Here is a 17,833-nt window from a genome sequence, read left to right on the forward strand (position 1 = left end):
CAGCAGCAGAAGTCTCATGCTCCAACAAAAGTCAAGCAGCCAAGGGCAAAGGAAGCAGTCCTTGAACCCTTGCCAGTACCAACTCTACTCTCACCTCTGCTCTCATGGGACAGATTATCTTCTATGTGATGAATTCACAGAAACGTACATGGTGCCTGGCACAAAGGAGACAAGCCTAGTCTCAATAAATGGAGCTTGGTCCCCATCTACTATCCACTTGAAGGGTCTGAATAGGTTCCCACTGACCAAAGCCTGCTGGCTTATGATCAAAAAAATCTTCTATCAGAGAATACAGGGTTATATTTTTCAAAAGCTAGTTTTTTAAATAAACATACAGCCTTTTGTAACAGCTCTTTTCTGAGTCACCAAAGTAAAAATATTGGTTTGTAATACAGGAAATTATATATATTTCATATCATATATGTGAATTACTTATATGCACATATAATGGGTACAGACCCCATACTCTGTACTACAAAATACAGATACTATGCTTTTATATACTCAAATCAACCCCAGATGACAAGTAAAGCAGGTGGCACCCCCCACCAGTGTCTCAACTATGAAAAAATGCCAGTATTTTTACAATAATTATAAAAAGCGTATTCCATGATCACTTACGGATAATGACTTTTTTACTGTTACCATTTAACATAAACTGAAGAAGGCAAAGAATTGAGGCAAACTAACAAAAATAGGCATCCTCAAAGCTAAAAGTCTTTTTATTGCAATTCATAATTAATACACTACACATTATTAGTCTTAAGCAAAACACATAAATTTGTGCCAACTGCACAAATTTACCAAGGATTAAAAAATACACACACACATTACAGCAAATTCATAAGGTTAACTAAAGACTCAGACTTGGAGATCAAAAATATGTGTCAAATAATTGATTAAAGACACCAATATGTGGAAGAAAATGTCATCTCAGCACACTGTAATGTAAGAGAACTTGTTAACTGAGAATAGCCAAGAAAACATTAATGTTAAACGTATAATTTTAAAAAGCAAAGGAAGGATGTTTTAGTGAAACCTTCAAAACTGTATCTGTTATAAGTTTAGTTTCCCGTTTTTATGCAGAGTAACTAAAACTAGTTACAGATTCTTACTATATCCCCATGTCAATTATTAATTGGTCCTCTCTGTGCTAGGCGGATATTTCCGCCTCCCACACCCCCAACAAAGATATCCACATCCTAACCGTAGATATCTGTGAACATGTTATCTTACAAGACAAAAGGGATTTTGCAAATTGCTTGCTCAGTAATGTAGGGGACTACATACAAAGACTGGAGAGAGGCCTCTAGGAGCAAAGTCCCTGGCTCACAGTCAGAAAGGAAACCAGACCTTAGTCCTGGAACTGCAAGGAAGTGAATTCAGCCAACCACCTGAAGAAGCAAGGAAATGGACTCTTCTCCAATGTCTCCAGTATGGAATGCAGTCCTGCAAAGACCTTGATGTTTGATGGCAACAATGGGCCTATAACCTACAGAACTATGAGATAATCAATGGGCATTGTTTTAAACCACAAAGATTCTGATGATTTGCTACAGCAGCAACATACAACTAATACATTCTCCGAACAGCATACACCTGGCCAAAGGAAGAGAGGGGTGGTGACAACATCCAAAAATAAATCAAATCCATGCAGTTAGGTCAATTTTAAATTACCTGGCCAATGAGGCATTACAGCATTGAATATCTTGTACCCAGAACCAAACGAAGCACAGACCTTACTAAATTGAATGAGTAGATATTCACATACCTAAGTTCTTTTCTTTTCTCCTTGCAACAAATCTATAGGGTAGAGGGAGGTGCTTCTAATTTACATATGAAGAATAACTGAGTTTCCTATTGTTACGTGGCTAGCCCAGTAGACAAGCCGGGCCTCAGACCCCTGCCTCCTCCAAGGTGCACTACCTCCTCATATTCACACAATTACAATGGGCTCTGTCAGCTGGGATTTCATACAGGAAGACCACAGATCTCTCTTCTGTGGCTGCACTCCACTGACTCTACTTCCACATGGAAATGTGGAAACACTCAAACGTTCGTGGTATTTTAGCTACTCCCCAAGGCTGAGAGGTCCTCTTTTAGCCAATGCCATGAACTAGTTCTGAAACTAGTTGTGGTGATATGAACATATGATAGCCTATGTCAATAATGAAAGGTGCACACCATAAAACATGAGATCTTTTTTTAACTTCATGGCTACAACACTGTCAATGCAAATGCAAGCATGACATTTCTGCAAAAGCCCTGCAGTAGCTGGACAAGGTAATACACTGAGTATTCTATTCATTATTAGGTTTATTAGGAGTTTGCATCTCCTGCCCATATATTTAATTTAGTCCACATACTATGTATTTTGATTCACAGGCAACAAATTCTATGAAATTTAATTACTTTTCCCCTGTGGTGTTAAATAGAGGACATCTTCAAAGTGGTGGTAGTTTCGATTAGGTTTGTCGCTTTTCCTGTAGCTTTTAAGGCAAAAGTGCAGGCTGGCGGAGGGCAGCTTGTAAATGAAACTGTGTTTTACACAGTGTGTAAAGTTGATATACGTTTAGTAGAACATGATAAATAAAGATTATGTGGCCTATCTTGGCCACTGTATGGCAGAACTAAGTATCATTCATTCTACATTGATAAAACTTGCATATGGAACCACTGAGTGGACTTTTGCCGCCAGCCTGCACTTTTGCCTTAAAAGCTACAGGAAAAGCGACAAACCTAATCGAAACTACCACCACTTTGAAGATGTCCTCTATTTAACACCACAGGGGAAAAGTAATTAAATTTCATAGAAGTTGTTGCCTGTGAATCAAAATACATAGTATGTGGACTAAATTAAATATATGGGCAGGAGATGCAAACTTTTATACCAAATTTAACATGAAAATATATTTCCTGTTAAAATATGTTCTACATTATTACTTTTAAGAAATTCATTTCTGCACTAAAGGCAGTTTTAATTATTTCTACCATCCTCCCTCAATCTCATGTTACAATTTTACCAGACACTCCCTTCAGTAAATTGTTGTTTTCTAAGCCATGAATTGAACAGGGAGAGATATGAGTCTATCTAACATGGAGCCACTGAAACCACTGGCAAATCTTGCAAAAAACTAATTGTTGGCCTTAAGAGTGAAAGCAAAAACCTATTGAATAAAATTACCTAATACGATAAATTGTTCCATATTAATCTCAAAACAGAAAAATGTAGCCACAATTGGTAATATAGTCTATGTAAAAAAAAAAAAAATGTATCTGGTCTAAAATAAATTACTGTGATGAGAGGCACACCATGCCAATGAGGAAATAAAGTAAATGCTGCACATGATCTTTGGCTTCCCACTACAATAACAAGAATACACATTTAATTTATGCTTTATTTTTGAGGTATAACTTACCAATTTAGCAACTTTTCCATAGTCAATCCATCTGACAGTAGCGAAATTTGTAGATTCTGCACAGTTGAAACCATGATTAAAACCAGCATGGTAGCCATATGGGAAAGTGATCATAAATTCACCAGCCTCCTGTGTGATCTGCCAGGAAGGAAACATATAATATTTTGTAGTAATAAGACTTCCCAAATTGTGAATACAATTAAAATACATTTTTTAGCAAAAACAAAAAAAAAAATTGCTATGACATCAGAAAGAAGCTCCCGAGATTCTTTACTTAATCCTTTCATAGTGTTTTTCAGGAAACTTTTAAGACTTGTTCAAATAGCATATGACCTTCTAGTACTTGAGTTCAATTGTTCAATCCATAATTAAAACTATCCTATTTTATTTAAAAATATCTTCAAGTTATTCAAATAAATTTATTCATATTAGCTATCAATGTTTACATTTTAATGCTTTACAAACTTGCATTACCAGAGTTATATATAAAAGACATATTATAATTGACATTGTTGCAGTTAGAGATGAAAAAACTGGACAGGCTATATCATAAATTCTTAATACAGAGTTGGTGGTATTTGTCAAGTTATTCTTTCATAACACTTTGAAAACATTCAACTGCATTCCATTTAATAGTAAAACTTTTATTCAAAGAATTATTCAAATATATTTATATATGTATGAGTACATTTTTAAATATAATTATAATAACTTGCATAAATAAGAAGCCTAAAAACAAACATGAAAGATATACTTATTCTGTTCCTATTTTTTAGACATTTATTTTTTTATAATCACCAAAGCAACATAAAACATACCATAGATTAGAGAAAAAAGTAAAGCAAATTTTTAGTGTTCATTATTTTTAAAAATTTATTCAATACTAGATCATAAAATGTATTACTCCTTCAAATGGAGTAAAGCATATTTGTTTTCCATTATCTGATCTTAAAATATTTCTAACCCAGCAACCATTGGAGTGAAGTCCTTTGTATCTCTAAATTCTTTACCCTGGTGCCAAGTAACATAAAAAATGCTCATAGCATTTGGGCACTGAAGCACAGTTTCTCCTTGATAACATTTCTAATGTATCTGTTCACAGTCAGAGCCTATATTCTCCAATCGTTCCAATAATCAAAATTTTAAAACCACACTTTTAATTATCCTACTGGCTAAAATAAAATGTACTTACATTTTCTTTAATTGAGATATAATTTACATACAGCAAAATGCTCAGATAATAAATGCACAGATTTGGTCAGTTTTGACAAATGCATACACCCATATAACTCATACGCCCATCACTTCCATGACCCAAGAAAGCTCCCACATGCCTGGACTTGGCAATCCCCAGGCCACCCCTACTCCCACCCAAATAACAACCACAGTTCACCATTGGTTAGATTTGCCTGTCCTAGGACTTCATAAAAAGGAAATCATACAATTTATTTATGCTCAGCATGTTCTGAAGATGCATTCCTTCTCTTACATATAATCAATAGCTCAGTAGTATTTACTGATGTTCCATTCTATGAATATACCATGTTTTATTTATCCCTTCACCTGCTAATGAAGGTTTGGATTGTCAAGTGTTTGCTTTACAGAATTAAAAATATAGTTGAGCTCAACAAACCAACCTCTGGTACATGACTGATAATTAGGAATTTCTCTAAAATCTAAAACAAGTATAGTTTTCAGAACTAAAAAGGAGAAAGAAGAATTAGGGTGAAACATTCCTAGGTGCTATCACTTAACCCAGGAATCAGATGTGATCACTCACTCTGTTGGTCCACCATTGGAATGGATTTGTGTACTTCTTAAGGAGAAATATAAATTTCTTACATTATTAACACCTTTATTCTTTGCTTCCCTATTACCTCCTATCCCATGACTTCTACCCTGAATTGTTAAAGTGCCTTGAAACCAAAGAGCATATTTTATTTATCATTTATGTTCCACTATAGTATTCCATATAGTCCTATTGGTCTGACTGTGAATGATCTTAAGAAAGTATTCATGAATGTTTATAGAATTTCACCATCAAAATAGACATAAAATATCTTCAGGGATGTACGTCCCAGCCAAGTACTCAGATCACAGGCAGAAAAAAACATAAAGAAAACATAAAAACAAGATTAATATTCAGCATGCAAGACTGTCAAAACTAGAACAGATACCATTTTGTTTATGAATAAATGAGAAAATGGAGAAAGAATCTATCATAATATTAACAAAAAATAAAATTCAGAGGAGATTCCACAATGCAACTCTCACTGTCAGAATATTTCCCTTATACATACTCTAAATTAAAGCCAAGGTAGTGCCCTTTCTGAAGGTATTCAACTGGAGTAAATGATTCCCATGGTTCATTACAGTCCTCACATGGTAGGAAATGCATATATGGGTAAATACATGCGGGTAAACATACAGGAGGCACACTGTATAAATACAGGTGCACACACTGCAATTCAATTGCCATTCTAGAGATGCTAACATGGTGTGGGGAAAGTACTTTTTTCCCAACAATTCTGAAATTTGCCTCATGACACGCCCCTCCCACCAATGAAACCCCAGAAGAATGTGTTCTGCAATGAGCAGCAGTTCAGCTGTCACCTGGCAAAAGAGACAGGCTTACCACTGGCCAGCATGGTTCCAGTTCCATTGCTTTTAACCACATGAGAACACAGCCCAATTCTCACCTTTCCTGGTCTCACTAAATCTCATTAATTATCTAGGTGCTTCTTCCTTCTTCCTTGTGTTATGTGATAAAACAAAACTCACTGTGCTCAACCGTTTCTACTCCTATTGTAAAGGTGGGAGAGGGATAAGACTGCTGCCATTGGACTGAGGAAACTACCTTTACTGTTCCATGGAATCCCACCTACTACAAGCCATTTCTGCCCTACATAGAAAGTCCTGTTCTTGCCATGATGAAAAAGAGCAACTGCTCCTACTGAATTCAACTCTTAAATTTAAACCTTTGTCATTTCTAAAAATAGGTATGTGTCAGTTCGCCAACACATAAAGCCAATTTACTCCCTCGAGGGTAATAAACTGATAAGGAAGTACAGGGACAAAGTAAAACAAGTCCATTTTATTAGAAGACTAAAGCAATCATCACAATCTCCTATCATGAAAGAAGCTGGAGAGGAGAGTGCACATAACCTAAAAGCAGACATTAGCTGTTTATTACACATATTTTTATACGTATGTATGCATGTGTGTAAATCCATTGAAAGAATGAAAAAACGTACTTCAGCTGAGAAACAACTACCTAAAGGAGGAGAGTTGAGAAGCAAGAGTGTGTTACTATATATGTCTACTATTCAAAGACCTTATAGATTATCTTTTTTCATCTTCATAATAACCCTATTAAGTACTCACTATTATCCCAATTTTACACCTGAAGAAGCTGAGGCTCAGAAAAATTATGTGATAGAACCAGGAATTAACTCAGGAGGCTTAAATCTGCACTGTGCTATCACTTTTTACTCTGCCACATGTTACATTATCATAATCAGAGAATAAGCTCCTTGAGGAGCTTATCTGGGTGGAGGTAGAAAGAGGAAGCAGTGGGATTTCACAGGAAGCAACAACTGCCAATCGGCCCTCTAAGTCCCCGCTGTCTCACCATCTCAGGACTTACACTCACCCTGCCACTTCCACAGAAGCCACGACATGGCCCATCCAGAAAAGGCCAGATGAAAGCCTGATGCATCTAATTATCTACCACATAGCAGTTGGAGAGCTGCAGCCCAGAAAGGGGGTTTGGGGTCCCTGCCTCCTTCCCCACAAAGCCTGGAAAGGAGCTCCAAGCTTTTAAGGCCTCCATCCAGGGGGAAATGAACCAACCCCACAGCCCTGCAGCTTCACATAAACCCCACTCCACAGACCAGCCCTATCCCACTGCCAGTACCTAACACCAGCCCTAAACCCACAGAGAAGGTTTTTATGTCTTGGGGGCACTAGTCTACTTCTTCTCTGCCTTCTACTATCCCAACTTGAGTCAAAGTGCCTAATGAAGCAAATGCCAACCACCTAAAATAAACACTCGGTGATAACGTATCTGAGACTCACAAAAGCCTGGTGCCTGGAGATGCTAGCCAGTGAGACAAACCCCACGGCAGCAGCCCCCGAGGGCACCACCTCTGCCCTCTGTACCTGACAGTGCTGCGGCCCCTCCCCAGCTCCTCCTGCACCCACAGGCATAACCCAGGGTGCACGTCTCTGGGGCACTTCCCACAGATAAAAGTGTGTGAGTAAAGCAGTGCTGAGGGCGTGCTCCCAAAGGGGAGCCTGTCCTGTGCCTGACTGCTCCACGGACGGCCTGCGAGGGGCAGGAGCCACCTCAGCACAAGAATGATGCTTTGCACCTGGCAAAGTTTCATTTTAATCCCCCCAACCCCAAAATGAGGCCATATTAAGGGCCTAACATGAGGAAGATGATTTAGTCACAAGCGAAAAGCTTCTAAGGTGGAAAACAGCAAGGATTGGGGGGGGGCGGGTAAATCAAATAAAAAATAGAGAACAAAGAAGAGCTATTTTTTAATGTTTCTGCAAGTAGCTAAGTACTTAATCCTCCTGAGACTGAGAGAGCTTTTATTTATCTGGTCAAAATCTTTTTTCATTTCAGCTTCTTCACATAAAAATGTTCAGGCTCTGTAATAATTCTGACCCAATAACCACACACTGACACAAAGAACATGGGATCCAGTATCTGCTGAGTTTTACAGAACTTATCTCCAGAACAACTCGACGGAAGCAATATCTAATTATTATTTCATAAGGCAATTTTATCCATACTGAAATCTCAATTGTTATTATATCTAAATGTGTTTAGAAGCAACATAGTGCTACTATAATCATTGATTCTAGCTAACCCAAATGGCTAATAATAATTGCTCTGAATTCTTTTTAAAAAATAGAACACATATACATATATTATGTTGCTCATATAAAAGACTTTAAAAAGTGCTTTCCCCTTATTCTGCAGAATGTGCTACATTTTATTTTCAGTATCATTTTAAATGAACTATAACAGCATGAAATCTCTAGTAAATATATCCTGAAATAAAATTAATTCCAATTAGGATTTAGATAATTACTATTGCAAAACATGAATTTGAATTTCTCTGCCCACATCCTAAAAGATCCTACTTGAAGTCAAAGATACATTAGCCTATGTTAAATTCATCTTAGATACAAATCACACACACAAAAATCAATTTGTGTAAGAAGAAAACCAATGTACCTTGTCAAAGGGAATACCATACTTCTTCAATACTGATGGAGAAATCAGTGTCATCTTGTGGCGAAGAAATGCATCACACCCTTGGGAGCTGCTTGGGAAAAAACCTAAAAAGAAATAATAAATATAAACAGCATTTTGTCAATCAAGATAAAAATTTTAGATTGTTTTTTACATTTAAGTTCTAGTGTCCTTTTACTATGCCAGTTTTATCCAAGCATAGACCCACCCCACCACCAAAAAGCCTTTGTAGTAAAAATTAGAGTCAATGCCAGAATTCTTAAAAATTAATATATATTTATATCATCGAAGGTTGATCTTCTTTACAAAAACATTTACCAAAAATTATTTCTGTAACATATAATAATTACTAAACTTTAGGAATCAATTTCAATTTGAAACAATTTTAGAATCAATCTATCTACCTGCTAAATGAAAAAAATATTAAGGGATGGTAGGAGAGATTGGTATGCACTTTAATAAAGGACTCTCATTTCAAACTCCTACATTTGATAATTCCAGAAGCACACATCCTAATGTCTGTCATGCACTAACCACAGACAGTTTCCCAGTTTTGATTCTTTCTGATCAGTACAAAAATAATGCTACTAATTTCCAAATTCAACTTCCTGGCCAACACCCATGAAATGTCTGAAAACTGGCCTCATCAGTCTTAATGGGAAAAGTGTTTTGAGGAGCCTTTTAAACGAGGAAGCTGAACGTGCAGCAAGTCTTCCTTTCAACAGTATATTATACACCAAGACACAGCTGGTTTTCTCCATCACTGACTTCAATCCTGCAGTTCTGTCTAAGGCAGACTCCCATTAACTCAGGGATGCAAGCTACAGAAAAATGAACATGCTTGATGTCCTATTTGTCACCTTGCGCACTCAGAGGGAAGACTGCAGTGCAGAAAGGAGTGGAAAAGCAAGAAGACAGAGAGAAGAACAAGAAACATGGACAAGACAGAGGAGAACCACAGAGGGAGGACACAGAAGGAAGAGGGAAGTCACCAAGAAAACATGTGATGTGTATGAGTAAGTTGGGAAGAAACACAGATGCTATCTAACTCCTCCATCGCCAAAAAGAAGGTAAAACTGCTGGAAATGTGACTTCTCTAACTCTGTGGCTCACAACATGCAAACAACTCAAGAATGTGACCAATTTGTTGACAGAATCACCAGCATGCATTAACTAATCATGAACCATTTTAATCTCATAGAATAGAAGCACTTCTGAAGAATTTTTTTTTTAGTAAATAAACTTTAATTGATGCCACCATTGGGTATGTGAGGCCACCGTTCATCAAAGAGAAAGAAAGCAAACATCCAGGAAAAAACCACTGGGGTATAAAGAACCACCTACAAAAAGTAGTACCTTCTGCTTTAGAATCTGCACCTTAACTAACAAGAAAAAAATAGATAGTATAGAAAAGTGTGTGTCCTAAGAAACATCAGAAATACTAACTACTATGATTCTTTACAATATCAATAGGAATAAAAGGCATAGTTTTGCCCTTTGTGGTCACTTAATGCAGCCCTCTGCTTATGATTGATATTCATAATACATAAATACAAAATAAAACTCATGAATGGTTAGAAAACGCCACACTAATGTAATGGCCAAGACCACATAGCAACATATCCCAAGTCTTACGCAGACAGAGGAAGACACAACTGGTCAGTCCCCAATGCATAACGTGCAGAAACATTTTAATAACACAATTCAAAGGGATCCATCAAAGTTTTCAAATCTGTAACTTCTGCAACACTGAATGATTTAAGTTTTAAATTAAAATCAATGAAGAAAGAAGAGTCTATTTAATTTTCTTTTGATATGGATTTGTAATCAAGACCTAAACAATGTGGTGAGTGGTCATAAGTTAATTTAAATTGGAAAACCACTCAAGGAAGGTAATTTGTAGTAGATAAAGCACTTCGCATTGGGACAAGATTTATATTTACAACATGCTGTCAGAATTGTATTTTACAATGTCCTGGAAAACACCTCATAAACAGCACAAATTATGTACAAAGTATGTGGGGTCTTAAAATGAATTTTCCTTCAAAATGCCTGCAGGGCTGCATGGTTCATACTCACTCTCACTCCATAGTCTATAAAAAGTATTTTATTCAACATATAAGTCAATACAACTAAAATAGCATTTGATACGAAAATGATAACATTTTAAATGACTCAGGACTGTCCCAGATAATGAAAGATTAGTATCTTTGATGATAAATAGAAAAAAACAGCTTTAGGAGTCACTTGTATGAAAAATTACAAAATCACATCTCACAGAAAAGATAACATTGAAGGAAAAATTCTACCTTAAGACCATCTGAGTTTTTCAAAAGTCACCAATTACACAGGCAACTCAGGATAGGTCAAAATTTTTGCAAGTAAGTTCTTTAAAATGTACCTTTTTGAATCAGTTTTGTATATTCTCATATTAACTTTCTTGGTGTTCTTTCTTAAATGTTTTAAATAATTTACTTAGAAGAAATCTTCTCTAAAAGGTATATTTTAATGTTACTAGTGTAACATTCCATAAGACTTGTCAATTTACCAGGTCATACACACCAATGAGATAGTCCACTCCTTCACAACCTTGAGGATCAAGAAGTTCCAATAAAGAAAGTTCTGCACTGATCCCTCAATCACCCACTAGTGGCATCCCACTGCAACACGTCAAATGCCCCGTGGCCACCAGGTAATATGACAAGTGTAGAAGAACACACAGAATAAAACCCGGCACATCTTTCTGCAGCATCTACTTTTATCATGTTAAATCACTTGGTCCATTTTTATATAAAAACAGACATATTTAGAGGAGCACAATAAAAAAACTGCACACATGTTCAGAGCAATGGGGCTTTACTCTCCTATCTTACAGAGGTATTTTGGAGGAAGCATTTGAGAGGCAGCCTGCTACACAGTGCAAACGATGCCATAGGACATTGTGTAAATCTTCACCAATGCCCTTTTTTGTTGTTATTGTTGTTTTTGGGTTTTTTTTTTTTCCAATACCTTTTTGTAGGCATTTAACAAACAAGCTTGCTGGACCACCAACTTTCCCTCTCTCCTTTAATACTCCCAACAAACACACACCTACTCACTGTAGTAAATTAAAAAGCTAAATTTTATTCCTAAGTCTTAATATTTTTAATTACTTGAAGCCAGCTTGTCCAGTTGTTGAGAACTTGGACTTCAGCCTTATAGACATGAATTCCAACCAGAACTCCCACACTCTCATGACTTTGACTAGTCACATGATCCCTTAATGCCTCAATTTCCCCATATGTACAATCAGGATGCTATCATTATCTTCCTCCCTAGGTTCTTATTGGAATCTAATAAGATAATGCACAGAAAACTTAGTCATAGTCAAAAATGGGAAACAACCCAAATGTCCATTAACTGATGAACAGAAAAACAAACTGTGGTTTTTATCCAATCAACAGAATATCATTCAGACATAAAAAAAAGAATGAAATAATGATACATACTACTACTACATGGAAAATATCATGCTAAATGAAAGAAGCCAGACACAAAAGGTCACATATTATAACATACTATTCCTTGTATACAAAACATCCATAATAGATAAATACATACAGACAGAAAGCAGACTAATACTCAGTTGCCCAAGGTGGTCAGGAGAGATTGCAGATAGCAAAAGGGGAGTGACTGCTTAATAGGTACAGGATTTTCCTTTTGGGGTGATGAAAATGTCTTGGAACTAGATAGAGAAGATGGTTGTACACCAGTGTGAAGATACTAAATGCCACAGGCTTGTGCACTGAATTGTCAGGCATACCTTGACACATGGTAACATTCAATGAATAGTAACTATTATTATCCCTATTACTCATTTCCACCATATGGGGGCTAGTTATCATATTGGCTCAAAAATCTTCCCTTTCTACCAACTCTGCAACCTGCCAGCTAAGAAGGTGAATGACAGACAGTTCCAGGAGACCTAGAAAGCTGAGGGCGAAGCTGCTGTAGATGGCCAGTGGTTACCAAGCTTTAAGAAGCATCTCATGGCCTTGGGTGTTGTGACCTAAACCTAGCCAGTTCTGGTCACAAGCAACTAACTTCTCCCCAGAAAAGAAGTCTAACAGTCAAAGGTGACTTGGATTATAACTATATTTTCTCATTTTTTATTTGTATTCACCTGTAAGTTCTTCCATCCTTTCTCTAAAACTGATATTTTAAAATTAAATATTAATATCCAGTCTAGATTCCAAATTACTCACAAATGAGCTTCAAAGTAAAAATCCTACAAAACTAAAAAGAAAAGGCAGAAATGATTAAGTTATTTCACTTCAAAGCTTTGGATACTAATGGTGCCAACCACTCCTCAACTTACTTCCCCCCACACACGCTAACTCTTCCTCACAGGTGACACATCAGGGCTTCTGTGTCAGGTAAACCAATGAGCTCCCAAAGAAATGGGGCAGTATCTGATTTGGGGGTAAAAAAATGGGAAGAGTAGTTTGAATACTACACACGCTCAAGCAAGCACGGTTGCTCATTGAGATCATTCTCTCTATCTAAGCATGTTAGACGATGGAGGGCTAGCATAACAAAGAGCTTGTACTCCAGAGACGCCAGCCGAGCCCTGAAATCCTAAAATCATCCCACAATAACCCTTTGTAAGACCACCAAAACACTTAGGGAGTTTTGGAGCATGGAAGTGTAGGATCCAATAAGCTCTCTTAAGGATCAGGAGTCGTACACACCCAAAGGGTATTCTGTAGTCAATGTAAAAGTCGTCATATGTGAAATGCACAATTGTATGTGAAAAAAGCCAAAAACAGAAGTCTACATGTTATATGATTCCAATATGATATTCTTGAAAAGGAAAACCCACAGGGACAGAAATCAGATGGGTGCTTCTCAGCAACTAGCAGGAGGGGTTAACTGCAAAGGGGCACGAGAGAACATTTTTGGAGTGTTGGAAATGTTTTGTATCTTCATAATAGTGGTGGTTACCCCGTTGTATATATTTGTCAAAACTCACTAAGCTATATTCTTAAAAGAGGTGGGTTTTCATGTAAGTTTTACCTCAATAAATCAGACCCCCCAAAAATCATTATAATCTTTTAAACTGTTTTTCAGAAATAGAGCAGATGTGGTCTAAAAATATGGAACAGGTGTGTTCTTTCCTTCAGAAGAAAAGGTCTCCACACTGTCAACTGGTTTACATCTTATAATATGTTAGCTATTACTAGGGAATTCTTTTTAACTCCCAATCTCACATGACTCAGATACAAACATATGCTGTTTCTATTAAATCTCCAAAAATTTCAGCCTTAGAAAAAGATTTAAAAATCAAAGTTTAGTGACATTTTCTATGGTTATACAAAGACTAATTAGGAGAAGTTCAAAGTAGTTATAAACCACTTAGGAAAGCAGGGAGGAAGACAGGGAGGAAGTAGAAATCAAACATATAGATCTATTTCCACACTAGGAAAAGATTTTGATTAAGACATTTGCATTTGAATAACTGAAATTTACCTATGTATGTTTATTTTTGTTTTTGAAGAACCACAGAGAGGAGCCAGGCACAGGCAGTGGCTCATGCCTGTAATCTAACACTCTGGGAGGCTGAGGTGGGAGGATCGCTTGAGCTCAGGAGCTCTAGACCAGCCTGACCAAGAGCGAGACCCTGTCTCTACTAAAAATAGAAAAAATTAGCCAGGCATGGTGGTATGCACCTGTAGTCCCAGCTACTTGGGAGGCTGAGGCAGGAGGATCGCTTGAGCCCAGAAGTTTGAGGTTGCAATGAGCTAGGCTGACGCCATGGCACTTGCCCAGACTGCTGAGTGAGAAAAAGAATCGTAAAAAAAAAAAAAAAAAAAAAGAATTGCAGAGAGAAAGAATACCTAGGTATATTGTGATAGGGTTTTTATAATGATTTCATATAACTGATATAAGCCTCAATCATACAAACAAATGCTAAGGAAAAAAACACAAAAAAAGGAAATAGAAAGACTGCTTTTGTGGGAAATGCTTTCAGAGATAGATGAACACATGAAATGTTTTAGGGATTATTCATGAAAAGAACCAATGAGCTACATTATATGAGGAAAAACTGGTAACTTTTACCCACATCCCTACTTTAGAGGTAGACGTGAGACGTTCATTGCTACATTCGTCCTCCCTGTCCTTCCTACCATTGGAGACTAGGTAGAAAATTATCACCTCCCAGGCTTCACTCTAGCCCTAAGTGCCCCATAATCTGTCCACATCTCTGCTAGCAGAGATCCCTGGAAGGAGCGCCAGGAGAGCTTCATAATGACCTTGGGATCAAGAAGGATAGTGCTTCCCCCAAAAAAGTGCCTTGTTTTTATCTCCTGAACTTGGAGCATTGTGTAATGGCTAAGTTTTTTCCATTTCAAGCTGGTTGGCAGAAAACTTATAATTTCCACTCAGTTTAACAAGTATGTGTGTCCTTACACATACAGTCTTTTACTGCATTCCTAAAGCCACCTTGTTTCAGTTCTCGCTCTTCCTCCCCTTGACATGTCGTATGGACAACGTATGCACGGGTCACGCAGGGATCAAACAGGTCCGAATCAAACTAACCAGGATCTTCCTGGCTCAGCTGAGCCTCCACACTACCGTCACCTCCAACTCTAAATCATAAAAATTGTCATTTCCCCGTAATAACTCCTCCCTGCTAGCTAGCATTCCTTTCCTGAATTCTTCCTCTCCATTCTGTTACCACTTTTCAGGACTTTAAGTCTTTTACCCCAGGTTCAAATTATGTTAGCTTGGTGTATTTCACAAATTATTTTTCAATACTGAAAATCCTACTAGGAACATGGCTGGATATAAAATATCCAATTACATTTAAACATAGACAATGATATCACCGACATCATTATGAGGAAATTAAGTTTAGGGACTGTTTCATATTCTTGATGCAACCCAGCCAATAGCAAGATGGAAACAAACATACCCCTGATGCCTCATACATTGATCTCTATGCCTAAGCCATGAGTTGGCCATGGAAGCATTAGATATATCAGTAGTCTTCTGTATTTTTTGTGGCTCACAGTAGTGGTCCCCAGCCTTTTTGGCACCAGGGACCAACTTCATGGAAGACAATTTTTCCATGGGATGTGGTGGTGGGGACGGGGGGGTGGAGGTGTTCAGGATGATTCAAGTGCATTACGTTTATTGTCAAACCTCTCTGCTAATGATAATCTGTATTTGCAGCTGCTCCCCCGTGCCAGCACCACTGCCTCAGCTCCACCTCAGATCATCAGGCATCAGGTTCTAGCAAGAAGCAGCATGACCTAGATCCTTCGCGCTTCGCACACGCAGTTTACAGTAAGCTTCCCGCTCCTATGACGATCTAATGCCACCGCTGATAGGACAGGAGGCGGAGCTTATGCGGTGATGTTTGTGATGGGGAGCAGCTGTAAATACAGAGGAGGCTCCCCTCTCTCATCCGCCACTCACCTCCTGCTGTGCCACCGGTTCCCAACAGGCCACAGACCAGTGCCACTCTGTAGCCCACAGGGGTGTGGACCGCAGGCTTCCAGGACCTTTAAAGTTGAGTACTTATAATCATGGGTGTTTTGTCTATAAGCTTTTCAGAACCAGGCATTATAATATAATATTTTCAGACCATCAGCTTAATGAATGCTTAAGGGAATAATATTTACCATTTTGAGAGCTAATAAAAGCACATTTTCCTAACTCAAGGAGAGAGGTGTAAGAACAGGTTAATTTAGAATCTGTCCATAAAATTTAAATAACTTATTTATTGCTGCCCCTCTATCCTACTGACACCAGAGCCTCATAATGTCTTTTGGACCAAACCCCCCTAAGGAGATTTGGTGATGGCTTCCCAGAAATCCACATATATGCCCAGTTTCGAATATAATTATAGGGAGTCCACAGAATGCCTGCCTGCAAACCATCTGCAGACCTTTATCTACCCCCTGGCACAGAGATCCCTACAAATCAGCTTAGAACCCTCTGCCCCACAGGCTTAAACTCAAGACTGTTAGCCATTGAAAGAACAAACAAAAAAAAGTCTCACACATACACACTGACACACACTTAAAAGCATGAAGCAAATTAATCCTGTATAACAATAATTCTTCTGTTCCCTTTTGCTGAATAAAGTGACAAAATTAAAACGTGTGTTGCAAGAAAATATAAGGATGTAAAAGCAACAACTCACTTCTACTCTACTGTTGTTTGGACCAAGATTCCTGTTAATAATTATCCTTCCAAAATGAGCTGTGCAAAATCCCAAGTCACATATTTTTCCCAGTACCCAAAACATTCACCAAAGTAAATCACTTCCAATATTTTAAAATAATAGTATCTTATTGACGATAAAAGACAAATGAAATATACTTTTGCACAAAATTTTAGACTTTCCCAATTTATCATAATCCATATTTTGCTTAATATAATAACAAAGATATTATATTATTTCTAAAATAGATAAGATTTAGATATTTTAAAAACTGAAAATCTTTCAAACTGTCATTCATGATTTAACATTATACCTCTATTCTCAACCATATTTGCAATCCAATTGTATCAAACCAAAAATTACAAAGAATACAATGGCATTATAGATGAATATAAGAAGTATAAAAATTGCAACAATTCACTTGAAAATTTTTATTACATTTATGTCTACATAATATTGGTGAAAACCTGCATAAATGAAAAAGCAGCTGAAGGGCAAAATCAAACTCCTGCCTTTATTAGATGCTGGCATACTGTCTTTCAGATAAAATATTTGTAGGTGCCACACTCAATCAAGATTTCAATAGAAACCAAAATGAAAGCATTCAGGCATAAAAGGCAAGTGTGATAATTATGATATGCAGACAAGATAATGGAAAATATCCGAGCCTACTTTTCATTTTATGTATCAAGTGCTGCCTTGACCTAGACATTCTATAATGCTCCATCACATTTACTGCATTATTTTATCATTTTAATTATTTTGCAGAATTCAATTAATTTGGCTGGCATCTGGTCAGCAGATGTAAATTCTCTACTATCCTATCTTGTAGGGTCTTTCCCTGCTCCATTTCTCAAAATAATGCTCCAAAAACAGTTATGAATAAACATGCAATGAGTTTAAACTTCTTGTTCATCCTTCAAGTATATCAAC

At 37.2% G+C, this 17,833-nt stretch overlaps 1 protein-coding gene across 5 annotated transcripts in view; it reads right to left on the minus strand.

Moving 5' to 3' along the window:
* Positions 1-17,833, minus strand: part of KDM4C (lysine demethylase 4C) — a 358,852-nt gene that overhangs the window by 252,046 nt on the left and 88,973 nt on the right. For 4 of the 5 annotated variants that reach the window (XM_045563844.1, XM_045563846.1, XM_045563845.1 and 1 more), the window contains exons 7-8: positions 8,671-8,774; positions 3,420-3,557 (exon numbers count right to left, since the gene is read on the minus strand). In XM_045563844.1, the coding sequence (XP_045419800.1) occupies positions 3,420-3,557; positions 8,671-8,774 (242 nt within the window). The remainder of the gene's footprint in view (positions 1-3,419; positions 3,558-8,670; positions 8,775-17,833) is intronic. The other variant, XM_045563848.1, reaches the window with a different exon arrangement.

Source organism: Lemur catta, chromosome 10 (genome assembly GCF_020740605.2).
Source record: "Lemur catta isolate mLemCat1 chromosome 10, mLemCat1.pri, whole genome shotgun sequence".
Lineage (NCBI taxonomy): Eukaryota > Metazoa > Chordata > Mammalia > Primates > Lemuridae > Lemur > Lemur catta.